At 52.1% G+C, this 26295-nt stretch overlaps 1 protein-coding gene across 1 annotated transcript in view; it reads left to right on the forward strand.

Annotated features, from left to right (window-relative positions):
* The window catches only part of SLIT3 (slit guidance ligand 3), a 584433-nt gene that overhangs the window by 495073 nt on the left and 63065 nt on the right, over window positions 1-26295 (forward strand). Inside the window, exons 13-18 of the mRNA XM_040630315.1 lie at window positions 3837-3980; window positions 5165-5328; window positions 15178-15328; window positions 16281-16355; window positions 23242-23385; window positions 24133-24276. Coding sequence (XP_040486249.1) covers window positions 3837-3980; window positions 5165-5328; window positions 15178-15328; window positions 16281-16355; window positions 23242-23385; window positions 24133-24276 — 822 coding nt within the window. The remainder of the gene's footprint in view (window positions 1-3836; window positions 3981-5164; window positions 5329-15177; window positions 15329-16280; window positions 16356-23241; window positions 23386-24132; window positions 24277-26295) is intronic.

Genomic DNA, 26295 nt, shown 5'->3' on the forward strand with positions numbered 1-26295 from the left:
CACTTCGTACCACAGGCAGTGTCGTGAGCGTCCCCGAGAGCATCCCGTCTCTGACATCTGGCGCCACATCCTTCCTAAGAGTTGGCAGGATTCCTGATACCTCTACACAACCAAGAGGCAAGCGGTCTTCCAGACCTAACCAGACCTCTGTCCGCCAGGTGCATTTCAAAGCCAGCAAAAAGAGCCACTCCCGGGGACAAGGAACGCCCTCCACCGGGCACGGAAAAGAGAGTATGGATTTTATGTGGTGGAAAGAGTTGAAGTCTGAAGTCAGGCTCGTGCTTCACCTACCAATGGATGACCTTGGTCAGATCCGTCACCACGCTGACCCTCGGTCTCCTCACCGGCAAAATGAGGACAATCTTAGTGCCGCTCAGAGGGCGAAAGGAAATGCTGTGTGGGAAGTGCTTCAGAAAATGCTGGGCGCAGGGCCGCCCAGAGCTGTGGTCTCGAGATGACGCTGCGTGATTAGTATCACCTCACGCAGCAGCTACACGGCTGCTTCTCAGAGGGGGATGACACGGGATGGGACAGATGGAGCCCCTTTGAAGGAGAAAGAGGGAGAATCCATCCCTCCAGTGAAATACCCGGAAGGCCTGTCTTAGGACTTCTTAGGGAAGTGCCGAACCCCATTCCAAATAGCTGCTTCCTCTCTCTTTGCTCTGTCACAGCGTGTTGTTTTAATTCCCCTGCCACTCTTGTCCACGTACCAGGTAGCTCGGGGGTCCTCCCGTGGAAGGCAGATGGAGGCGAGTAGCTGCCAACCTTCCTCCCGAAGGAGAGAGGACAGAAGGACAGGCTGTTAGATCTTGCTGGTGCTAGGGATCAGGGAGGCTGTCCTCGGCATCTAAATCTGGATAAGCAGGTTAATTTTATCTCTCCCTGCACCTACGTGTCTTGCCTTAGGGGGCCAAGCATCCTGGGAGAGAACGAGTGACCAGGAGACCGTGCCCTTCTGCGTTTCCGTCACTCCCTGCCCCACGCGCCGCGTCTCATGCTGTCTTTGCCTAGTAATTCCACCAGCCTGGCTTGTTTTGATGCCTTCCGTCTTTGCGATAACATCCCATGCTAAGACATCTAGAAGCAGTAGGGAACAAGAAAGCATTTGGGTCAGAAAAAGAAGGCTCAGTAGTTCCCGTGAGTGAGGAGGGCTGCCAGAGTAGCGGGCAGTTCGGATACCCTTTCAAGGCAGGTCGGAGTCACCACAGCTGTCTCCCTGGGGGCCTCCTCTTTGTCCAGGGTCCAGCATTCTCCAGGGCAGCAGCTGGGCTCGTTAATCTGCACTATGGTCTCAAAATTGAGTGCCCACTCAGGAGAAGTGGGTGAATAAACTGGTGAAAGGCACAATAGGGAATAGTGAGGACTGTGACAAAAGGGTGCATAGGTCCTATCTGAAGGGGACAGCCACTCCATAGCTGCCTCTGGTGGGTGCAGCATTGCTAGAGTTTCTAAGTTTTTTTTCCAAGGGAAAATAGAAATCTGGTGTGTGTGTGTGTGAGAGAGAGAGAGAGAGAGGGAGAGAGAGAGAGAGGTTTCCTGGTTTTAAAACACTGGGAGGGTAAATAAACAGATTTGCATGTGGGGTGTTGCAATATCTTATAGGGAGGATTCTATCCTCAGGCCATCAGACCTCTGACTTGCTCTCTTTCCTGAATTGTTCAGTATTTCCTAGCAAAGTGATGCCCTCAGAAGGCCCCGAAGATCAGATTTTGGAAAAATCATTCACCACGTGCTTTATTTTTCTTTGTAAATAAGCAAACCAAACACGTATGTGTAACATGTCCATTTCCGCCCCATGGGTGCTTGGCCCTGCTGGGTCCCTCCAGCTTTTCTCCATGGTGTCCTCCTTGGAAAGTGACCTTGACTAAAATGTAATATACAAAGCACAGGAAACTCTTGGGGAAATGCCACCAAGGGGACACACAGATGGGCAGGGTTTATACGGCATTCATAAAGAAGAAAGTACACCCTCCAGAGACCCCAGTTCTTTTAACTACCTTCAGCATGCCCCCTGGAAACACGTGTGACCTTGACCAAGCCACCACACTCTCAGCCTTCGTTTTCTCACCTAAACGTGGGAGGCTGGCCCTGCCCATCTGCCCAGGTTACCGTGGGAACGATGGGATGCCAGAAAAGCACTTTGGAAACAAGAAAAGTATTCTAGCAACGGGAGCTTCCCTCCAGGAGGACATCTGTGTGAACCCTTGGGACTCTGCCCATCATTAGCCAGATTAAACAGGCAGTTCTTCCTCTTGTCACTGCCGCAGCTGCCTGCCTACACACAGGCTGCAGGGGGCCCGCTGGGAGGACGGGCCTGCAGCAAGGGAGAGGTGGCACAGATGACGGGACTCCCGTGGGCGGCCTCACCGTCACCAGCTCAAGCCCCCCAGGCTCTGGCGTCGAGGCTCCAGAGGCAAGCCAGCCCGTGACGAGTCTCCTGGGCCATTCCCCCATGGGAGAAGCTCTGAGCCAGCCTCGAAAGTAGAAATTTTAAAAATTTAAGAATTTTACTAGTTAGTTTAGTTCTCCCCGTTCCCTCTTTAATTAAAAAGGAAATGAGAACTGATTTTACACTAGTTAAGAGGATACAATTAGTCGGTCTAGCATCATAAAGGAAATTCTTAGGACTCGGGTTTGCTTGGCTGGCTAGCCTCATTCTGGAGAACTCTCCTATAACCCTCGTGGCATCACCTGTGCTGGACCAGAGTTTTCCCAGAAAGGCAACCTCCTTTGGTGCTTGTTTTCTTTTGTTTGTTTGTTTGTAGGTTTGTTTGTTTTGGTGGAGGGAGGGGTCTGAAGATCTAAAGCCGGGGCAGATGGGTGCCACCCTAGAGGAGTGTGGTCTCCTGGAGTGGGTATGGGGTTGGGTGTATTTCTTAATAAAGGCTCATGCTGAGCACTAAGAAGGAAGGAAATAGATGTCATTTGTGCCATCAGAGCCTGCAGTCATCACAGGTGTGAGGCAAACGATAAACAGCAACGAACATCCTAGAACCACAAACGGAGAAAAGTGCTGCAAAGACGATAAACTGAGGCCATGGGAGACAGTGTTGGGGGTCTGGGGGGCCTACCGTAGATGAAGGGATCAGGGCAGGCCTCTCTGAGGAGGTGACATTTGCACTGAGATGCAGAGGAGGGCAAGGAACCACCTGATGAAAGGGGGGTAAAGAACGTGTTTAAAGGACCTGGGCCAAAACACTTATGGGAGTGATTAAGGAACAAAAGTATCGTGAGTGGGGATACGTGGGTGAGTGGGAAAGGGGCAGAGGTCAGGTCACATGAGGTTCCATCCATGTGCATGCACACGTGCAAGTGTGCACATCAGAGAGAGAATGTGCCTGTCGTGCACACCTGCTTACCCGTGAGTGTATTTCTCTGGGAGATTGCATGACCTGTGACCTTCCTCAGATTTCCGCGGGACCTGTGGTTCAAAAGAGCTCTAAGGAGTTTTTGGAGTCAAAATTGCCCTTAGTCCATCAACAAAAGCTTTAGCACAATTGTGCCTGGTGGTTTTTTGCATTTCCCGGAAGCTCTGCATTCTAAAGCAGAAAGTGAAACGCGGGGGGCGTTTCCAGCCTTCCCCTGGAGGGCACGGGCACGGGGAAGGCTCGGGCGATCTCAGCGCGGGGCGCAGCGGCTGCGCTCACCGCGTACAAGTGCCCAGACGTGTGTGGAGTTTCAGGGGCCACAGGGCTGCAAGAGACACACACGCTCAGCAGCAGGAGCCGTGGCTATAAGGAGAGCGTGGTGCTCTGCTGCCTGACCCGGCAGGCGCAGCCCTTGCTCGGCGGGGAATTAGCCGATGGGTGAGTCACTGGCCTCTCTCCTGCTTGCAGCCTCCTCAATGCCAACAAGATCAACTGCCTGCGCGTGAACACGTTTCAGGACCTGCAGAACCTCAATCTGCTTTCCCTGTATGACAACAAGCTGCAGACCATCAGCAAGGGACTCTTTGCGCCCCTGCAGGCCATCCAGACCCTGTGAGTACACCCCTCAGTGCCAGCGCGTGTCCAGACCCAGAGACCTCCCCGAAGGCAGGCAGAGTGAGCATGTCCACGAGGTCTAGAGCCCGCAGGGAGGACGGTCGAAGAAGAGTGGTTCCAGCTCACCTCCACCGAGCACTCCCGCGGTGCTCCACGCCTCATTGAGGCCTATCCCTGTATTCAGACCTTTAGGCCTCACAGCAACCCTATGAGCTCAGCGCTGTTATGATCCCTCATTTCTATGTGAGGAAACCAGCGCACAGAGAGGTTAAGTAACTTATTCAGAGTTGCACAGCTAGTAAGAAGCAGGATTAGAACAGGCAGTGTTGCAGCTCACCTGCTCTCTTAACCACGGCGGGCAGACTTCTGAGCCGGCTCTGTCTCTGCTGATAACCCAGTCCTGCCCACCCACACCCCCCATCACCCTGCAAAACCAAACCTCTGGTACAGGCCCTGAGTTTTTCAGCTCCGTCTTCAGGGAGCACTTCCTCACTCCCAAGCACTGCAGATGTTCGTAAGTAACTCCATTAGATACAAGACATCTGAGAACAGATCTCAGCCCAGCCCGGGCCTGACCATGAACCTGGGGCTTCTGGACACCTTCTATGTCACCTGGCACTCACTGCCCCTGTAGCCAGAGGCAGGTGCCAATACAGAGTTAAGAACAGCCACTCTATGTTGAACAGCGACCACGTGCTGAGCACCATCTTGGCACTGTGAAGAGTCTTCTCATGAGCCAGGGGAAGCCAGACCCATGGTGCTGCCCTGGTGACGATGAGAGCAGCAGTACCCGCTACCCTGTGTGGAGCACTCGCCATGTGCCAGTCACCATACCGGCTGCTTTATGTGCCTGGCATTACCAAGCTCGGAGAGATCCGATCCAGGCTGCTGTCAGCACAAACCCTGGGCCTGCCACTTACTCGGCCCATCGGAACTGGTGTGGGTCAGAGTCGAGATCCCTGGTGGGTCCTGCCCCAAGTCAGAAGAGCAGGAAGATGGCTCCCCGTCGCCGCCCCGGCCAGCTGCCAGCTACACCTGTGACCCTCTCTGGCCGACAGCAGGCCTCAGCCCCCACCACCCCCGCATCCTGCCTGATGAGGGGGGGGGCCCAGCGCCAGGCAAGGTGGTGGTGGAGAGCGGCACCACGGGTCACTCCTGATCAATTGTCATCCCTCTCACAGCCACTTAGCCCAAAACCCATTTGTGTGTGACTGCCACTTGAAGTGGCTGGCCGACTACCTGCAGGACAATCCCATCGAGACGAGCGGGGCCCGCTGCAGCAGCCCACGCCGGCTGGCCAACAAGCGCATCGGCCAGGTCAAGAGCAAGAAGTTCCGCTGCTCAGGTAATCAGGTTATGGGGCTGGGCCCCACCTCCCAACTCAGAGTACAGCAGCCCCAGAGAGGCCAGTAATCCAATCTGGAGGACAGCAAGCACTCTAATGGCTCCTAGGGAGCATCTTTGCAAATTAAATTGGGGAAATTCAGTTAGTCCTGCAGAAAACCAATTACCTTATGGATTTAAAATAAAACACACACACACAATAAAAGCATGGGGGGGTGCACAATTTCAGGAAGACAGAACCCAGGTGGCAGCCTATCTCCAGGGCGAGCTGGAAGCTGGGGGAGGGGCAGCCTTTGCCCATGTGCCTTTTAGAGGCCACGATTTATTTTCTTTTAGTTCCCGAAGTGTGCTCCCCAAGTGGCAGATAGGGAAATAAATATGTCCCAGGCCAGGCTGCAGGCAGCACGTCATCTTGGGGGCCTCCCATCCCCTCTAAGACCGCCTTTGGTACAGCCCTTAGACCAGAGTTTGTTACAGATTTCGCAGACGTTCTTACTAGCTGACTCCGCCCCCTGCCTGGTGCATTCTGCTTATGGAGAGGACAGCAAAGACTGTGCTCAGTAGGAAAGCAAAGCCTTGCCCTCCAGGTTCCAAGCTCTCTCCGGAACCCGTCCTCCCTACTGCACCAGGGGTGAACGGCAGGGGAGTTCTCGGTTCATCTGGTACAGAGAAGTAGCCGTCCTTGACCCAACAGCTAGAGGAACAGGCAGTTAAAAATGGCGATCATTTGTGTCATTTCCTGCTGGAAAAATTACCACGCTGCGTTGTGCTCCCAATGGTGAGAGATTGATAGTATGATGTGCTGAGATGGGTTGGCACCAACCCTCACAATCTGTGTGTCAGTGAGAACCCTTCTTCTCTCCTGCCCAAGAGCGTCTTATATAAGCGAGTTCTCCCGGGGAGAGTGACAGCATGGGCCCTGATCGCCAGGAGAAGACCAGCAGACAGACTTCTGCCTCTTTCATGTTGTTCTTGGCTTCTGAGTCAGATCCTTGAGTCCATGTCTCCAGAAGGGTAGACTTTAGCTATTTGCTTTTTCAGTAGAAACTAATACCTTGAGAGGGCTTGGAGGTACCACAGGGACTTTGTGGCAAAATGAGGCATTGGTCTCAATTTATCTTCGCAGAATAACAATGTCAATTACAAGAGCAGTTTCTGGCCACTCTGAACTCTGTGCTGAGTGCCTCTAGCTTGATTTGGTTCCTCCGCTAGTCCTCTGAGATCAGCGGGAGGGGTCCCCATTCTGCAGCTGAGGGAGCCAGGGGCTTGGAGGTAAAAGGGCAGCCCACGGTCACAGCAAGCAGGTGGTGGGGGCAGGACCAGACCCCAGGTCTGGTTCACTCCTTGACACCGCACAGCATGTAGGAGAGAAGGAACATTTGGGAAAGCAGTCCAACTGCTTGGGTGACTCTCTTGCAGTCTCAAGGCCAACCCCTACTCCCTGCAATTCCTTCCTTAAGTTCCTTCTTGGGGTTGGCTGCATCTCTGGAAGGAAAACCCGCTCCCAGCCCAGAGGTTTCGCCTGAAGCATGACTGACCTCCCCCAGCGCCTTTCTCAGAACGCACACCTCTTATCCCCTCTGCCCCCTCTGTTCCTCTCCAAGTCTGTCCAGGGCTGAGTTCATTAGCTCTGACAAGCACTTGTACCCTAGAAGAGTGGCATTAAGACGCAGAGGAGGATGGGGTGCCACATACTGACCCCAGCCCCTTGGTCCTCTGTCATGATCTCAAGGCTCCAGGTTGATGCCAAGACTTTGGGGGACAGAGCAGGAGTGGAATCAGCCCAGGGTCCCAGGACCGGCATCTCTCAGGGACTGAATCTTGGCAAGTGCCTAGGAATGACTGCAGGCTGGGACTAGGGGTGGCAAGGTGGAGGTGCAGACAGAACTAAGTAGAGAAAAAATAGCAAGCCGACCTAGGATACAGTAACGCATCATTCTCTTGCTCTGCCCCTACCTGCCTACCTTTGCGTGGGAGGGATCCTGGCTGCTTTTCCCATGGAGGGCAGGAGTGGTTGAAAATTGTAAAAACAAACAGAAGTGCAGGGTTCTTGGATTGACCCTGTCTAATAGATAATTTTTCTTAATCTATACTAAACAGATTATTCCTATAAAGGTAGAGAACGTCAGAGCTGATGCCTGACATAGAACATTCTATATGCTATTATTTCATGTAGGAGGAGGGGTAGAGAGAGCTACTGGAGAGCATCAAAGGCTTTGACTGTGACAGACACTGGGGCCCAGACCTGCCTTGGCTTTAGGGGATACGAAGCCATAGGTCTAAAGCTCTGTGTTTCCAGGAAGCTCCAGAAGAAGGAGGGGCAGGTGACACATACTGGAGTTGACAGATAATAACTCTGCGTTTTGCTTTCCCCTAAAAGCACCCCCATTGCAAAGACAGCTGATGTAATTAGAAGCCAATTTGAGGGCTGCTCCTGCAATGCGTAAAGCCCCTCCTTAGGCAGGGCGTCTGGCTCCCAGCTGCCCTGTGTCTGCCTCTATCAGCTGCATCCGCCGCCCTGGGCAGCAAGATCGGCTTAGAGGTGAATGCTACCCTCTGGGGTCATCTGACCATTGGATTAAGTCCCCCTGAAAAGGCACCGTCTGGCTGCCTGAGACCCCAAGCCCATCCCCAAGGGAGCACTTGGCAGTTGGAAGATGCTGCCTGTCTTCCATCACACCCCCTCCCTTTATGCATGGAGATCTGTCAGCAAGAAGAAATTCATAGGGAAAAGTACAGAAGGTGGTGACACAGTACGTACAAAGATGGCAAGACCCTGCTCAGGGCGTCAGAGTCAGAGACCTCAGAGATCGCCCAGTCCCTGCTAGAGATGAAGAAATCGAGGCCCGCACAGCAGAAAAGTATTGTCTGAGGTTAGAGAATAGTATTTTCAGGACGAGATCTGAAACCCGGGACTTCCGATGTACTGTGAAGATTTTCTCCCTTGTCCCTCCACTTCTTTTTGTTGAGGGAAATCAAAGAGAAGGTTTCAAGGCTTAGAGGCAGGGTCATGAAAGGGATGGGTTTTCCCTGCTCCGATCAGACCGGAACGTGCAGTCCCCAAACCAGAGTGTTACAGAGCCCTGCGTGCCTGGGCCCAGGGTCGAGCCCAGGTTACAGTGACCACCTCTAGCCGCTCAGATGGGAGGGCTTTGAGAGAGGTCAGATCTGCAGCTGTGACGTGACCTTGACTAACTGGCCAACCATTGCAGACAACCTATGTATGCACTGGCGAGATGCTGTGACCATCTTGTCCCAAAACACACTGTAGAGGAACAGCGAATCCGTCCCTCCTATCAGAGGGCAAGAGTAGGGAGGATCCCAGTCACCTGGCCCTGACTCTGGCCTCTCGAAGATGTACACATCTCCTCCCAGTAGCTCGGGAGGAAGTTCATGAAAACAGCTCCTGATCTATCGCAGATAGGGATCTAGAGACTGGGCGCCCTCACCTAGGCCCGCGGTACCCAGAAAGAGTTGGTTGTTGGTCCCTCCACCCACTGCCATGATTCACGGCCATGGAGGAGATCTAGAAATCAGGAAGGACCCTAGACTCTGGTGTCTTCCCCCTTTCCTTCCTTCTCTTAGTCTGAAAGAGGCCACTCATCATGGTGGGAACTGGTCGCCTCCTCTGTGAAAGTCCGTGTTCGCAGACAGTTGTGATTGTAGGTTCCCCAGTCCCAAACCCAGGGCCCCATCGGCTTTCCCATCTTTCTCCCTGGCTAAGGTCATGTATTTTCTTTTGATGCCATAACCCCCTCCACGATACTTCGAGTCATCTTGGATGAATGTGTGTCAGCCGAGGGTTTCTGGGCACCGGGAAGGACACTGAGGAGACTCCTGAGTTGTGGGATATCAAAGGCGCTTTTCCTAGAGAAGAGCACTGCAGCTCTGTTAGCCCACCGGAAGCTGTGGCTTGTGTCTTCATTTAAGAGGCTGGGAGATCAGACTGCTATAGATCGGCCCTGCTGTGGGCACAGGCAGGTTGCAGAGCATGCGGAAGAGGCTTCTGCGAAGTTTGGTGTCTTGGCAGCTCGATGGTATGACTGAGTGGGATTTAGAGGTTCGTGCAGGCCTGTGATGTGACCAGAGACCGCTGCAGTCGTAATTCCCTTGGGAAGGCTCCATTGCGCCCTAATACTCCTGCGTCGGGGTATCTAACAGTCTCCCACCCGGTCTTCTCCCCCTCTCCTATCTCCCCTGGGATGGGGTACAGGGCGGTGGGGCTCCTGTCTTCGGAAGTGTTCCTGTGGAACCCTGCTCCTGGTACTAATCACGCTCAGTGGGGGCCTGCTCCGGCTTCCGCTTCTCCACGCTGCTTCCTCTGAGCGCTCCTGTCCTCTCTCTGACGCTGCTTCCTGACCTTGACTCTGACCAGTCGCCGCGGGGCTTTCCTTTGTGCTTGATCTAACCATGTGGTGGAACGATGGAAACGGAACATGGTTCTGTCAAGCACCGCGGAAAGCACCGCGCTCTCCTGCAGCATGGCCCGCCACCACCGCCACCACCGCTGGACACCTCTTCTCTGCTCTGGAGCACCGCAGCCCACCACCTGCCAGACCCACCTCCCCGGTCTAGCCTCACAAAGGCTGTGGGGGCGTGGGGGGGGGAGTCTCGAGGGGTTCCCAGAGCACCTCCACCTTCCGGTAGCAGATATGGGCTGCAGTGGGTATGGAGAAGCACACTGGGGACACGCTAAGATCTATATCCACATTTCCTACCCCAGATGGAGTCGTCATCCCCCAGATCTACACTGGATGCCAGCCGAGGGGTAAGGTAGCTAGGTCAAAGCTCTTCTGTTCAGAGAGAACGGGTACACTGATGGCATATGCCCCATCGTTTCATGGCAGGGTCCCAGTGCAAGGTCATTTTCCCAAGTGGTAGTTAACACAAAGGTCATAGTGTTTGTGACCCACTCCCTACCCACCATCTTTACCGGAAGCCTTGGGGATGAATGTGAGCATGAGAATGGGGGAAAGTGCCTTGAGCCTGAGACTTTGGATTTAACCTGCGGCTCTTTCTGAACCCAACCCCCACTCCTCATAAGTACGTTGGCCCTAGCCCCCCCCCCCCCAACCTCCTGTGTAGCCTAAAGTCCAGTCCGTGTCCTTTACCTTCCAAGAAGAGTTAACATGGTGGCTTAGGTGCTGGGCTCCTCACGCGGTGCTCGCTCAGTGCCCCGTGAGGGCTGTGCAGAAACCAGCTGTCTCTGATAATAAAAAAGGGATCTAGGCATCTCCCATTCTGTTTGTTTCTTGGTAAATCCTAGGCCCAGTGTCACTAGAAGATTGTTTTTGGTTCATGCCATGGAGTCTGTGTCTCTCGTCCCAGATGAGAGAGACCCATGGTGGGAACCAAACCCTGGCCTCTCCCATGGTGATGTATGACACTCACTGTCTCCTCTCCCTCAGGTCACCCCTCAGAGCCAGGGCCCAGCCGTTGCTGAGTAACAAAGAGTCCTGTTTGCCTCTCTGGATGCTTTCACCATATACTGCTTACTATAGGTCAGGCATTGAACTATTTCCATCATTACCTTCTTTAATTTTTAGAACGACCTTATAAGGCCCATTTCACAGATGAGGATATCAAGTCAGAGAGGTTAACTAACTTGTCCAGGGTCAGATGGCTGCTCTCTCCACCTCTAATACTCAGCCTTCCCAGCTATCAACAGACCCGTTGCCTTGAATTATAAGATGGAAAAGAATGATAGGGTTGACTTGAATTGACAGGGAGTAGGAAAAAAAAAAATTTACCACTCCCTTTCAAGCCTGCTTCTGTTAATAGAAAAAAACTTGAGTAAGCAAGCGAGCATGCAGCACCTTTTAAATGGCTCCTCCCTCCAGCATGGATATACCAAGATGAGTCTGGTACAGAACAAATCCTCGAGCCTGGAGCAATCCCCTATCCTGAACAGGGAGGGCATCTGAGTGCTCAGTGCTGCCCCCACCAGGCCAGGGGCTGGGCCTCTGGAGTGGGTCCACGATGGCACCTTCCTGGGCACCTCCCTAGTTCTGCAGTGGCAGGCTTGTGACCAGGCAGTGCCCAGCCACAGGCCAGGGGCCTTTCCCTCTGCTTTCAGGCAGGTGGCTTCATTCTTAATAGACTCTGATGGGGATAGCTTTAGTTTCCGAGGACAGCTGTCTGCCCAACTGATCACCAAACGCCTAGTAAAACAGTTGACATTTTCCAGCCACTGGTGTCTAATCCCCCAGCCTTTGCCCATGAGTGGATAACTGCGTGCCTAGCAATGTTCTCTGGATTCCATTCATTACTTACGACCCTTTGCTGGTCCATGTGACTCTCTCTTCAAGCTGATGAACTTCCCCCCCCCCCCACCCCAGTTCCTCTTTCTGCTCCTTTCCTCCTTTCATCCCACCCATGTTAGGAATAGTGGAGGCAGAAGAGGAGAGTTCTGGACACGTGCACTGGCAGGGCCATGGGCATCAAATAACAATGAATCTGTGACTTTGATTCAACAAACGGGTTGGCCAAAGAATGACGCAAATCCAGACTGCTAATGACAGGAGCCATCCTGGGCCCAGCCCTGGCCCCTGCAGCCAGCCCATCCAAAGAATGGGAGCTGTGACTCCCTACCTGCCCCAATCCCATGACCATCCAAATGTTAAAGATGTTCTCTTCTGGAAAGTGGCCATAGGGCAGGGATTCGTAATAAAATCGCGTTGCTGTGGATTTCCACCCCCTGGTCTATTAAAGCTTCTCTGTGATCGTGTACCAAGTGTCGTCGTTCTGAGCTGCCCACAAAAAGGGAGGAGGGTTACAGGGGCAGGAGCGGCGAGGTGCCAGATGACATCAGCTCTCCCATGACCCGCTTCAGCCCTCGTTTTGTTTTATGGCCCTTCTTCAAGTCCTCCGAGATCTCCACTGTCTGAACTCGCCCCAAAGAGAAGAAGCAGTGGCCTATACAGTTACTCCCCTCCTACTAAGTATTTCTGGCAGTGACAAATATGCACTGAGATTGAAATTGACTTTTAAAGCTCTGGAAAAGTTAAAAATACTTTTGGGTAGTTATGAGCATTAGGCATAACAAATGGCTCCGAGAAACCCTGGGTAGTTTCGGTAATGAAATATGAAGTGCTGGGGGTGGCATTTCAGGCTGGCTCTGACCGGGGAAGGAACTCTTTGGGTTCTGTGCGAACGCTGTTATTAACATTTCTGGCTCCCACTCCTATAAAATATCACACTCCGACCCCCTCGTTATTACAAACCAGGGCAATAACAAAAACAGCAGGGGGGGAATGCGGGAAAGAACAGATTAGTCCATCGAATCTAATTGCAAAATCATTTCATTAAAATGGGTCAGCAGTTCCATCGCAGAGGTCCACCAGCTATAATCTAACTATACTACAGAGAGCGATTCCTGCTAACTACAGACGCTCTCACCTTGATTAAAATGAAAACGCATTTAATCGGTGGCAGTCCCCGGCCACAGCCCGGCTGGTGTAATCATCTTCAGGCTCATGGTGTTCAAGAGCAAAGCGTGCTCCCTCCTGTCTTTCAAAGGCATTTGATCAGTGCTCAGGGTTCGTCCACTTTGCAAGGATTCCATTGTAGACAACTTCTGAAGGAAAAGTATATTCATGTGTACAGAGCGTCCCTCCACGCCATCACCGTGTAGAACCACTGGTGGGGAACAAGAGAGGATTGTCATTTAGCAGGGTTTGCAAAATGAAATTCACCCAGGACTCGGCATGCCGATGTGTCTGGAGGAAGATGGCCCGGGTCAGAGTTATTCAGTGGGACGGACGCTGGCAAGCCAAGGGCAAGAGATTTGCATAATGCATTGGATTAGGAAGCAGCCCAAGTAACTGCGGGGATACGTGCACTGATTTTGCTTGCACAAGCCTGGGGGTGGACGGTGGGATGAAGGAGGGGGGCGGGGAGGGACCAGAGAGGGAAAAGAGACAGGTCCAGGCCTCTGATCCCCTGCCTTCCAGAGAAGGTCTCACTTCAGAATCAGAGACCACCAAGTTCATCTGCAATCAGGGATTAGTGTAGGTTGATAAGGTGAGGGGTAGGAAACCACGAGCGTGGAAAATGGCTACTCCCTGCCTCCCTTAGCCCCCCGCAGGAAAGCGCTGTTCAGTCTACCTCGGCCAAGTTGGACTCTATGACCAGTTCTGAAAAGACTGGGATAAAGGTTTTGTCAAAACGCATCTGCAGGAAAAGCTTAGTATCAGTCACACAGCCCTGGCATCCGCCTACCTGTGTTCGTCCCTGTGTGGTGTACCAACTGACCCAAGGGCCTCAGTCTTCTCATCTATAAAATGGAGTCACAATAATCTCCGAGTGTTGCAAGGATTAAATGGGCTCCCCCATCTGAAGCGTGAAGAATAGTGCCTGGCTCATGGTCCGTGCTCTGTAAAAGTCCGCTATTATCGCTAGCTACATGAATATTTTAGAGGCCTCTGATATGCCAAATGTTCTGCTAGGTTCTGGAAAATAATAGTAGTAGGATCGCAAATATTCGTGCAGCTCTTTTCCCTTCCCCAGAGCCTCTCCACTGCCTCGCTCTTCCTTGCATTTGCACAACCATCCCCGTGAGACGGGCAAGTCCTAGACCCCATTTTCCATGTGGAGGGACCTTGACAAATGCAGTACAGCTAACGCTGCTGTCCCGCTGGTGCCTCACACTGTCCCTAATGGGGGTAAGATCGCCAAGGTCTGCCTCACCGTTTGCAACCCCGTGATGCTCCCGTTCTCCGAAACATTTCAGGACCACTCCCATACGGGACAGCTGATGTGCTAGCAGCACCCGGCTCACGCACTGGACAAACATGGACCACGCCTGTGTTTTGTACCTAGCACGGCGCTAATGACATGCTGACCCCCGTCAACTAGCTGGGGAGAACCAGGGCTTCCCCAGCGACCGCCGCTGTGATTGCTGGGCTCACGAGGTTGGCCCGGGTGCCCAGGGATCGTTTCTAAGCGGTAAAGCAGCACCCAGGGCATCTCCCGAGACGTCACATGTTGCTCATCTTGCTGTTACTCTGCAACCTCAGGAGAGTCTTGATGTCAACAAAATAAATCTTAGTGCCAGCCACTTTTAGCTCATCAGAACTGGCCTTTCACCATAGCTAAACCGAGCTTATTCGCAAAGAGCGGGCAGAACATTTGGACCCTCACGAGAGTTGTGCTTGTCTTGACAGTTTTTAAATGTTAATTTATTGCTATTATTGGTTTTAAAGAGGATTATCAGGCAACCTTGGGCCAAATTCCCAAGCATTTAGGTCCGTGGATTCCAATTCTCCAGGTCCCCAGCCCTCGTTATTGTCTTCCCCGTGCTGAAGCCTGGTGTCAGTGGTCGCTGACCACCATATGCTGGGTCTCCTTTGTTGTTTCGTTACCTGCTTGAGGAGAACTGAGTTTGTGACCCTCTTCCCTGACCTCATCCCCGCCCTGACACAGCTCCCATCAAAACACCACTGAAATCTCATGGATTTTCATGAACATTTAGAGGGTCCACAGATGATGGGCATCACGGACTAAGTACTCTCCACCCCAAACCGTAGCCCGAATTCTGTACACATGCACCTAGAGCATTTCTCTGAGGAGAACGTAACTGCGTCAGCTTCTCGAAAAGGCCCATGGCCCACCAAAGCTTAAGAGCCTACAGATCTTGAGCCTGGTTTCCCGAGGACTCAAATGATGAATGACAAAGACCAGGTGGAAAGTGGGAGGCGGGGGCGGGGAGGGCACCAGCAAGGTGGCCGCAAATGAAATCGGGCTGTGTCTGTCCCTGGGCCCCCCACGGGTCTCCCCGCCCCAAGCCCCGCGACCTTGGCCCAGGCCGGGAGCCCCGGTGATGCTGACTGCCGTCTTTGGCCCTGCCCAGGCTCAGAGGATTACCGCAGCAGGTTCAGCAGTGCCTGCTTCATGGACCTCGTGTGCCCTGAGAGCTGCCGCTGTGAGGGTACCATCGTGGACTGCTCCAACCAGAAGCTGGCCCGCATCCCAAGCCACCTCCCTGAATACGTCACTGACCTGTAAGTACTACCTACGCAGCCGCACGCACCCAGTCACCCCGAGCCAGCCGGAGCAGGGTCTCTGGGAGGCAGCCCCTCCCGGCTCAGTCATACGGATGCTCCTTGGCTGGCCTCCACGTCCTCAGCGAGAATATAGACACCTAGGCATTCCTCCCCGCCTCCCACTGCCGGGAGCAGCTTCCTCAAAAATAAAAACCATTAATCCATTCTACATATATTTTCTGAACACCCCCCGTGAGCCAGGCGCTGCCCGCTAGGCCCACCAGCTTCCACGGTGCACAACGCAGACAGTCCTTCCAGGTCCTTATGAAGCTTGCTCTATAACAGAAAGATGGTTAGTAAATAATGGCCAAAGTCGAGAAAACACTAGAATGATGAGATATATCTGAGTCTCCAATGATGCATGCTAACAAAAGGGTGTGCTGGCTTGTCCAGGAGAAGAAGAGCTAAAGAGCTCCCGCCTGGTAGGGGTGAGGGCGTGACCTGTGCAGCACGGACAGACCTACGTGTGACTCCGGTCTTGATTTTCCTCTCATCGGGCCAATTGCTTCTCAGACCGCAGTGTCCGGTTCTTAGCTGTAAAGTGGAGGGGATGGTACCTACCTCCTAGGGCTTTGAGATCAAGCAAGAGAATGCAAGCACGGAATCCGTCCTGACTCATGCATGGACTGAGCCCTGCGTAAATGACGGTGGTCTTCATTATTAGTGGTGTTCATGTTAGCGTTCTCGTTGACTTTACATATTGTGGTAGCACGTGGCCAGGCACAGCCTTCTGGGCCCTCGTGCCCTCCCTGAGTTTTCCCTGGCTCCACTGACCTTGGCTGAATGTGAGGGCCAGGTGGCAACTCAGCTCAGGCCATGGGGGAGCTGGGGAGGGTCCCATGGAGGGCGGCGGAGGAGGCGCCCCCATCCCCGGCTAACCCACCACCTCATCGGCTTGTTTCCCATGTAGGCGACTGAACGACAATGAGATATCTGTTCTCGAGGCCACTGGTATCTTCAAGAAGTTGCCCAACCTGCGGAAAATGTAAGTCAGCCTCGGGCACTTGGCAGCAGCCTCCAGGCCCTGGCCAGGGTCTGTGCTAGAGACTAGAGCGAATGCCAGGGGAATGCCAGGGCATCGGCGGCTCCCTCACCCTCTGCCCCAACCCCTCCTAGCCTCTGCCCCTACTACCGGCGTGTATCTGGAAGCAGAACAGTAAGGCACAGCCATACAAAGATAGACCAAAATGAAACTTCACTGTTTAGGTTGTTTTTTTTTTTAATGAAGATGTTATTTATTTGAGAGAGAGCAAGAGCGAGCGCAAGCAGGGGAGGGGGGGAGAGGCAGAGAGTGAAGGAGAAGCAGACTCCCCGCTGAGCAGGGAGCCTGATGTGGGGCTCGACCCCAGGACCCTGAGATCCTGACCTGAGTCATGAAGGCAGGTGCTTAACCGACTGAGCCACGCAGGTGCCCCAAACTTCACTGCTTTTAAACTGCCAAGTACCGTGCAGAGCGTGCACTCGGCACCAGCCCAACCCTCACGCAGGTGCCCTCTGCTTGTCCTGACCCTCCACACCCAGCGTCTACCGCAAGGGGTGGCAAGAGGAACTCAGGTGAGGACCAGCAATGGGACACAGGAATCTAGGGTACGTGTCACTTAGACTTTTACAAGGTGACAATAAAAGTTCTGTTTTTAGACGGCCTCTACAGGCTCCTGTGTCGGTGAGGCACATTAGAGTGGAAATGGTAGATGTCTTGCACACTGGGTTTCAGTCTAGGTGTCCCCGGGCCTGACCAGAGCCTGACCTTAGGCAAAGGGCCCACGTGCTTCCATTGGCTTCTCCAGTGCCAACGCTGCCTGTCCTCATAACCCTCTCCCTGACTCCAAGTTTGGGCCAAACAAGAATACTGTGGCTGAGCTAAGGGAGCATTTGTCCTGGTCCAGAGGCCTCATTCCCTGCCTCGTGCACATTATCTCGTGTAATCCTTGGACACTGCCTGGTGCTGGCCTCACACTCCCCTTCATGTGGTGAGGAAGACGGCAGGGCTTCTCTAAGACCACACAGCCGATGACTTGGGTTCATCCGTAATCACACCAGTGTGCAGTTCATCCTGCTTCCACTCATCTTCCCTTCCCGAGAGCCCTCACAGAGGTACCAGCACGGACAGGGGCTCTCCACCCTCCGACTCCCTTCTCCTCGGCCCCTCTCCCTGCTCCCACCCCAGACTCCATGCCTCCTGGCCTCAGAGTGGGGTTCGCCTCTGGAACAAAGGAAATACAGTCAAGCCTCATTCTTCACAAATCCCATATTTGCTAATTGACTTATTCGCTGAAACTTCTTTGTAATCTCAAAATCAGTATTCACAGTGCTTTCATGCTCATTTGTAGACACGGACAAAACAGCAGAAAATTTGAGTCGTCCCGCAGGCCTGTTCTCAGCTGATACCGAACAAGGCCGTGCTCTGATTTCTTGTTTTAGCTCTCAGACTGTAAACAAGTGTCCTTTTCACAGTATGTTTGGGACCACATCTATTTTGCATGTTTATGCATTTCGGTGATTTTGCTGTTTAAATGGCCCCGATGCATAGTGCTGCTGGGCTGTCTAGCCTTCCGAAGCACAAGAAGGCTGCGATGTGCCTCATGGAGAAAACACGTGCGTTACATAGCTTTGTTTAGACACGAGTAATGGTGCTACAGGCTGTGAGTGCCATGGGAATAAATCAACCACATATATTAAATAAGATGTCTTTAAACAGAAACACACATCGGACAAGGTTATGTATTGATCAGCTGATAAAAATGTGACCAGAGGCTCGCAGGAACCTAACCCTGTGTTTCTCCTAGGAGCCGTGGTTCGGCATTTCCTAATTCAGTTTTCCCCATGACTTTGTAGACCATAACTACCGTGAATAATGAGAACTGACTGTAAACCTTTATTTTTGGTCATGTTCTCCACTCTTCCACCCATCAGTCCCCTGCAGACAAGAAGGAGAAAGACCTTCCCCTGCCCTGTGCTGCACCTCCCTCTCTCCCTGCCCATAGCCACCACCTTGCCCATGGCCTCAGTGACTGCTCTGTAACCGGGAGCAGGAGAGAGCACTCTGAAGGGACAGAGGAGAGAGGGACACACATGGGTCCTGGTGAGGATTGTGGCCGTCTGTGTGGTCAAGCTTCAGAAACCGGTCATAGACATCACCCATCACCTGCAAGGAAATGTCCTAATTCAATCCTGAGAAATGCATATTGTTTTAAACCTCAAAACAGAAAGTTCCATGTGTATGGAGAGAAGGCAGGTATTAAAATGAGTCAGGCTGGCCAAGCACATACCTGCATAGTAAGCAGGATGAAGTAGTCCTTGCTTCCGTAGAGAGACGCTACCCCCCGTGAAAGGTGAAACTCACATACTTCGAGTCTCTCTCTCATCCTCCCCCTCGTGACAGGGACAGGAGAATAGAGAGCCGTTTCTGTGCACCAAGAAAAACAACACAAACCCAGTGATAAGTGACCACCAACTCCCAGCCTCAGCATCCAAGCCACAAGAGAGTGGTGGGGACTGTGGCAAAACACACCCAGTTCTCGCGAAAGAGGTGAAGGTCGCCGGGTTTGTCCCAGCGTTTGCTGTGCTAGAGTGAAGGTCTGGGCTGCCGAACGTTCCCTGCAGCAGCTGGAAATCCAGGGTGCAGGCAAAGAACAGACCCACATTTGTTCTGAGTTCAGCTCTATCCCCCTCCTGCTGTGGGACCCTAGGAATGTCCTTAGCATTGTTGAGCCTTCGTTACGTGGTTTGGATTGGTAGAGAGAAATAAGGCTGACGAGGTCGATGAAACACATGCCGCTGATTGTGGGCCTGGGATGAAAACGTGCTGGAAGACAGAGGAGCACATCTGGGTTGAGTGACCCAGGGTAGCTAGTTATATATTTAAAACAGGATTTGCAGGTTCAGATACTTTCAAGATCCAGAGAGTAGCACAGATGTGGAAAGGAGCTTGGTGCATGGTGATAATTAATAATAATAATAATAATAATAATAATAGCTAGTCACTAACGGTTGCTAGACACGTCAGTCCGTGCCAGACCGTACTGATATTAATTCATGTAATTCTCACCAAGAAAAACAAAAAGCTTTGAGATTGTTTCATTTTACAAATAAGGAAGCTAAAACACAGAGAGTTAAGTAAGTTATCCGAGATTAAAGATCAAGCCGCAGAGCCAGGAGTGGTAGCCGTGCAGATCCGCTGGGGAACGCACGCACGATCTGAAGGCAGTAATTGCACGTGTGTGCACATGTATGTGTGCAGAAATTCACATTCGTAGTACTAGCCAACCGAGCAAATGACCCGAGGGAGCAGATCTGGTCCCAAAGGCCACCAGCTACAACCACTTATTTAAAAGAACTTGATGGCTGCTCTTATTGTTAAGTAAAGGGTCTTACCTGGGACCCATCACTGTCCCTACACCCCCATAGAAGTGGTGGGCCAACTGGATCAGGGTAAGGTTAAAGTGTCCAAATCTGCTAAGCTTCCTCAAGGACTGTGAAGTCAGGGCCCTGAGGTTATGCTCTTGACTTTACCCTGACCGGGCGCAGGGGCCGAGGAGGGTGAGCGTGAAGCCAGGTGTTGAAACTTTACTGTGCCTTTACCTGTCCTGTTGGAATAATGAGATCTCCAGAAGTATCACATGTACTGAGGGACGCCCTCCCCCACAAAATGTATGAGCCATTCCCCGAAAGGATCATTAGTACTATGGTAACTTGGGGCAACTTTTCAAATGACATCACATTCAGACTGTGGCTATGACCTCTCCCAGGCAGACGTCTAGGTTAGTTCCTACACTGAAGGAGGATCTCAGGCACAGGCTGAAACCTGGCAGCCCTCTAACCAAAATCAGTATACACGGGCGAATTTGTTCGCGGTAGTTGTGTTTTTAGTAAGAATTAGTTGCCCACTTTGAAAAATCAGGAGTGCTCACGGAAAAAAAAAAAATCCAAATTTCTGGCATCTTTTGGAAAATCAGAAGATCTGGCAAAATGGGGCCAAATGGCTCCAGTTAAGCTGAAGCAAGGAGGAGCTGCCCCCCTTAAATAGGCCATGTGCTTTTTTGGTCACTGGGCTTGTGGACTGTGCTATCCCCCCAGACCTGCTTCCTGAATTAAGTCACCAGCCTGGACCCTGTGGACGTTTGAGCTTGCAACCCCAGCTTGAAATAGAATTTCCACCTCGGGGAGGGAGAGGGTCATAAAAAGGGTAGACAGGACCTTCCTCACCTGACAGCATGCCAGAGTGCTTGCTCCATGATGACCCAGTATCCTCCGTTTCTAGAACAAAATCCACTTAGCTCTCTCCCCATTACATTTTCATCTGGGACGGGGCTTTAAACAGGATCGCAGATGCCTCCCTGTTGCCAGAGTGCCTGGGCTGTCTTATAAGCCATGAGCGAGAAGAAGCCCAGGCTTGCCTCCTCAGACTCAGGCTTTCCAGGGGAAGCCAGACAAATCCCCAGCCTCGTTGTTTCTTGGGACAGCCAGCAGCCAGCAGAGGCAGCGGGGGACACACACGGGGTTTGTCGTGGCGCTGCCCCTCTGAACTGCCCCCTGAGCCTGCGTGGGAGGTTCCACGGTTGGGCCCTTTCGAGTGTAAGACCCTATCCTCATCAGAGTCAAAGCCAGGATGAAGCCATATTCCTTCAGGTGCGTCTGTAGAGACAAAAATAGAGAGAGGCCTCCTGAATGGTCCTGGTTTCATATTTTGGGGTTCCTGGGATCTGGGGCATCTTCAGGAAGATAGCGCTCTGAGAGTAAGACAGAGCTTCTACAAAAGCCCGATGCCCTCGTTTTGCGTGGAGTGCTTGCACCAAGCTGCCCGGAGTTTTGAGCAACGCTTTGATGAATGGAGAGACAGCCTCAGCCTGGTCTTCTGGAAAATTCTATCCCCTCCTTTTTTGCTCTCCTTATGCTTTCCATTCTCCCAGCCTGAGGAAATCCAATTCACAAACCTTACAGTAATGTGATGTTAATTTTGCTCATTTGAAGAAACAGATGTCAGGAAATGGGAGCCCTCCCCCTTCATGGCTGCTTTAACTCATCTTCATTGCCCACGCAGTGTACTTTAATTCCCCAAGGAGCCTAACTCTCTCGAGCAAAATCCTGCTCCTCCGACATTCATATGAGTTATAGCTACTGGGAGAGCCTTTATCTCTCCTCCCGCGTCTAATTTGGGGGTAATTTGCAGTCTCCCCTGTGCATTACCTTCATTCCTGGGTTATCCCAGACCAGGACTACCAGGATTTATTTAAAAAAAACAAAAACAAAAAACAAAAAAAAAAAACGGGTGAGTTTAAGGAGAGCCAGCAAGGGTGGGGGGCAGAAATCCAGTGAGAGAGTCTCCCAACTCTCTCAGACCTTGGGGGAAGGATGCTGAGCAGTATTGCTCCTGTTTCCTTGGCAGGACAGAATGGGGAGGAGAGCAGGGACATGACAGGAGTGCTGAGGGTGCAGACGAGGCACACAGGTGTGGGCACTGCCATGCCTTGCAGTCCCAGGCCCTACCTGGGAAGGAGGAAACAAGCTGGCGTCGAGCCCATGGGTGCCCGGTTCCGTTGTTGCTCTGAGCCAGTTGCTGAGGGAAGCTTCACCGCCTGGGTTGCCATGGGTCAGCCCAAAGCTGCGCCAGGCGGGTGCATGAGAGAAGCAAAAGCACCAGGGGTTCAGTGTGGTGCTCCAGGACCTGGCGCCGCACCCTCACCTCTCTTCTTCCCAGCAGTACAATGGGCCAGCCTGTCCATCTCTGGTGAGCCCTGGGGCCTAACATCCTCAGTGTGCTTAGAGGGTTAGCAGGCTCCGTCTACACCTGCAGGTTTCACCGTTCGCAGAACACCATTCCCTGTGCAAGGCACGGACAGGCTCTTTGCTCGGGAGACTGGATACTTCCCCCAGTTTGTATAAACACCACCACTTTCCACTCCATCCATCCTGCCTGGGGTGCATTTCAGGACTGACCATTTGGGTGGTCCACGGAGGCTTCCTGCCAAGGAGCGCCCTGGAGAACTCACAGCACCGGTGGCCCTGCAGGAGCTCTCGGGAGGCCTGGCGTGTCGTGATCAGGCACCACGAGGGAAAGGCCTTCTTGGAACTCGGGCAGAATCAGAAAGGGTGACCCGCAAGGCCTGGTAGGACCTAGCTGTTAGAAAATGCAATATCCCAAGCCCTGAATTCTGCAAAGTAGTAACAGAAGGGTGTGAGTGTCCACACCACCAAAGGAACATTGACTTAGGAAAGCGGCAGCTCACCGGAGGACTTCTGATGCACAGAAAGCCTGACCTCAATCCCAGTTCTAGCAGCTGTGTGACTCTGGGCAAGTTAAAGTCTTTGAGCCTCAGTCACCTCATCCATAAAATGAGACGACGATACTACACGTCATGCTCTTCTGATCGGCATTGTTTTAAGGCTTCGATGTGATTCTGTGGGCCAGACCCCTCATGTGGAATTTAACGCATAATAAGTGCTCAGAAAGTAGTCACTAGAACGTGTCCGTTCATACCAAGGGTCTCAACGGTCGAGCCGGAGGCTCTACAAACGGCCCACTCCCGCAGAGGGCATGTTTTATATTTTTCTCCGGCCGTCCCTGAGAAGCACTGCTTGGGGAGAATCTCTGTTGAAGGGAGAAAAGCAGTTTGAGAATCGCCATTTTACATGTGCCCGTACCTGGGGCTCAGAAATAAGGATCACCCTGAAAAGACGTCAGGCTGCATGTGGCCCCAACCGTGAGGGACTGAGGTCCCTGCTCCACAGCCACAGGTGCTGAAGACCAAACATCAGGGAGCCCCTCCATCCTGTCCTTGGTCTAGGGGCTCCGGAGAGTCCCCCCCACCCCCCGGCTGCAGGGCTCATGATTCCCTGTCTGTATCCTGACCCACTCTGTCCCCTCCTTCTAGAAACCTGAGTAACAATAAGATCAAGGAGGTGAGAGAGGGTGCCTTCGATGGAGCGGCCAGCGTGCAAGAGCTGATGCTGACCGGGAACCAGCTGGAAACGCTGCATGGACGCATGTTCCGGGGCCTCAGCAGCCTCAAGACCCTGTGAGTGCCTGGAGCCTGGGCCAAGGCCTGCGAGGAGGTGGGACGGCAGGGCCATCAGACGGGGATTACGAAGGCTGGCAGGCAGCTCCTGAGCCTGGGTCCTGTCCTGACAAGCTGAGTGCCTTCCTTCCTGGAGCCAGAGAGGCGCTAGGCATTTCCCAGCGCTCGATGGGAAAGAACTTAGCATGCTCAGCACCCCCGGCACACACACTGAAAGGTACTTGCCCCAAGGTGTACACGTAGCTATATTGATGCTGGAAATGTGCTGAGAGAGGCACACACACGTACCCACTTAGACGTAGACACATGTACATAAAAATGACACACAGGCAGCATGCAGATAAGCACATACACACACAAGCACACACACGAGCTGACGGCCCACAGCCACGTCTCCACTCTCCTCTGTCCTCCCGGAAATATCCATGCAGACACTGACCGCCACACAGTATTCACGCGTACCCACAGGCACCCCTGACACCCGTGTTTCCTGGACGTAAAGGCTGCGCAGACAAGAGTGTACACACACGTTCAGAGGTAGCCGCGGTGGGCCCCACACCCTGCTGTCCGAGAACAAACCTCAGCAGCACGACTGGTCCGGGCCTGGAGTTGGCAAAAGCATCCCACCTACACACACACACACACACACACACACACACACACACACACACGTGCACACGCCCTGTGGCTATGTGGTGGGGAGACAATCACACCTGTGCTCTCTCATCCCCACCCCTCTCCTTGCAGGATGCTGAGGAGTAACCTGATCAACTGTGTGAGCAATGACACGTTTGCTGGCCTGAGTTCAGTGAGGCTGCTGTCCCTCTATGACAATCGGATCACCACCATCACCCCTGGAGCCTTCACCACCCTTGTCTCCCTGTCTACCATGTAAGTCCTCCTGAGCCACTGCACACTGACTCTGGGCTCCTCCCCTGCACACCTCTCCCCTGGCAGCTCCCTACTATGTTTGGCCAAGGTCACCTACCCATCTGTCAACTTAATAACCATTTGCTGGGCTCCCTCCATGTGTCAGGCACCATCTAGGTGCTAAGGATTCACAGAACGGTCCCTCCTTCCTGCAGCTCACAGCATAGTGAATTACCGCAGAAGGGAGGTCCACAGTGATATGAAAGCCCAACATAGGCTTGGTCAGAGAACACTGGAGCTGTGTTCTGGAAGGTGAGTGGGAGTTAGCTTGTTCAAGAAAGTAGGAAGTGCATTTCTGTCTATCGGAAGAACATGTGCAAAGGCCCTGTGGTGAGTTTTTGCAGAGCAGATGGGCGAAACTGAGCAAAGTCCAACGTGGTCATAACACATAGTAAGCAAGGATGAGGTCTAAGGCAAGGCAGGAGGGAGGCCAGGGCCAGCCTATAGGCCTGCCATGGACTATTTTGGTCTTCATCCAAAACATGTCAGGAAGCCACTGAAGGTTTTAAGCAAACCAGTGACATGATCCCACAGAGGGTTTTAAATGATGTCACTGGCCGCTTAAATACATGTGTCAGAACCAGAATTAGAACCTGGCCTTCTGGACACCTAAATGAGCGTTCCTGCGCAGATAATTCAGTGTATTGGTAAGGGAGGCTTTAGAGTAGTAAAGTGATGGGCTCTAGAGCAAATTTCCTGGGTTCAAACCCTGGCTTTACCTCTTATTAGCTGTGTGACCTTGGAAGTTACTTCATCTCTCCATGTTTCAATTGTTCCTTCTTTATAATCCATCTCATAGGATTGTTATGAGGATTGAATCCATTAATATTTATAAAACGCACAGGAGGGGCCTGAGATATAGAAAGTACTCAACACACGTTAGCCTTTATGATTGCACATAATACTTCCATGTGGCTCCGTTAACCTTAGTTGCTGGTCCATTCTTCTCTCTTCCTTCCCCAATGACTCTTTGTGTTTTTTTGTTTTGTTTTGTTTTGAATAATAATTTTTTATTATATTATGTTAGTCACCATACAGTACATCCCCAGTTTTTGACGTAAAGTTCCATTATTCATTATTTGCGTATAACACCCAGTGCTACATGCAATGTGTGTCCTCCTTACTACGCATCACTGGCCTATCCCAATCCCCCACCCCCTCCCCTCTGAAGCCCTCAGTTTGTTTCCCAGAGTCCACAGTCTCTCATGGTTCATTCCCCCTTCTGTTTACCCCCCTTCATTCTTTCCTTCCTTCTCCTACCGATCTCCCTGCTATGTCTTATGTTCCATAAATGAGTGAAACCATATGATAATTGTCTTCCTCTGCTTGACTTATTTCACTTAGCATTATCTCCTCCAGTCCCGTCCATGTTGCTGCAAATGTTGAGAAATTGTTCTTTCTGATGGCTGAGTAATATTCCATTGCATATATGGACCACAACTTTTTAATCCAGTCATCTGTTGAAGGGCATCTCGGCTCCTTCCACCATTTAGCTATTGTGAACAATGCTGCTATGAACATTGGGGTGCATATGGCCCTTCTCCTCACTACATCTGTATCTTTGGGGTAAATACCCAGTAGTGCAATGGCTGGATCATAGGGTAGCTCAATTTTTAACTTTTTAAGGGACCTCCACACTGTGTCCCAGAGTGGCTGTACCAACCTGCATTCCCACCAACAATGTAGGAGGGATCCCCTTTCTCCACATCCTCTCCAACAATTGTTGTTTCCTGCCCTGCCCATTTTTGCCATTCTAACTGGCGTAAGGTGGTATCTTAGTGTGGTTTTGATTTGAATTTCCCTTATGGCTAATGATTTTGAACATTTTTTTCATGTGTCAGCCATTTGTATGTCTTCATTGGAAAACTGTCTATTCATATCTTCTGCCCATTTTTTTATTTGATTATTTGTTTCTTGTGTATTGAGTTTGAGAAATTCTTTGTAGATCTTGGATACTAGTCTTTTATCTGTAGTGTCATT

This window comes from Ursus maritimus, unplaced genomic scaffold, assembly GCF_017311325.1.
Source record: "Ursus maritimus isolate PB19 unplaced genomic scaffold, ASM1731132v1 scaffold_15, whole genome shotgun sequence".
Taxonomy (NCBI): domain Eukaryota; kingdom Metazoa; phylum Chordata; class Mammalia; order Carnivora; family Ursidae; genus Ursus; species Ursus maritimus.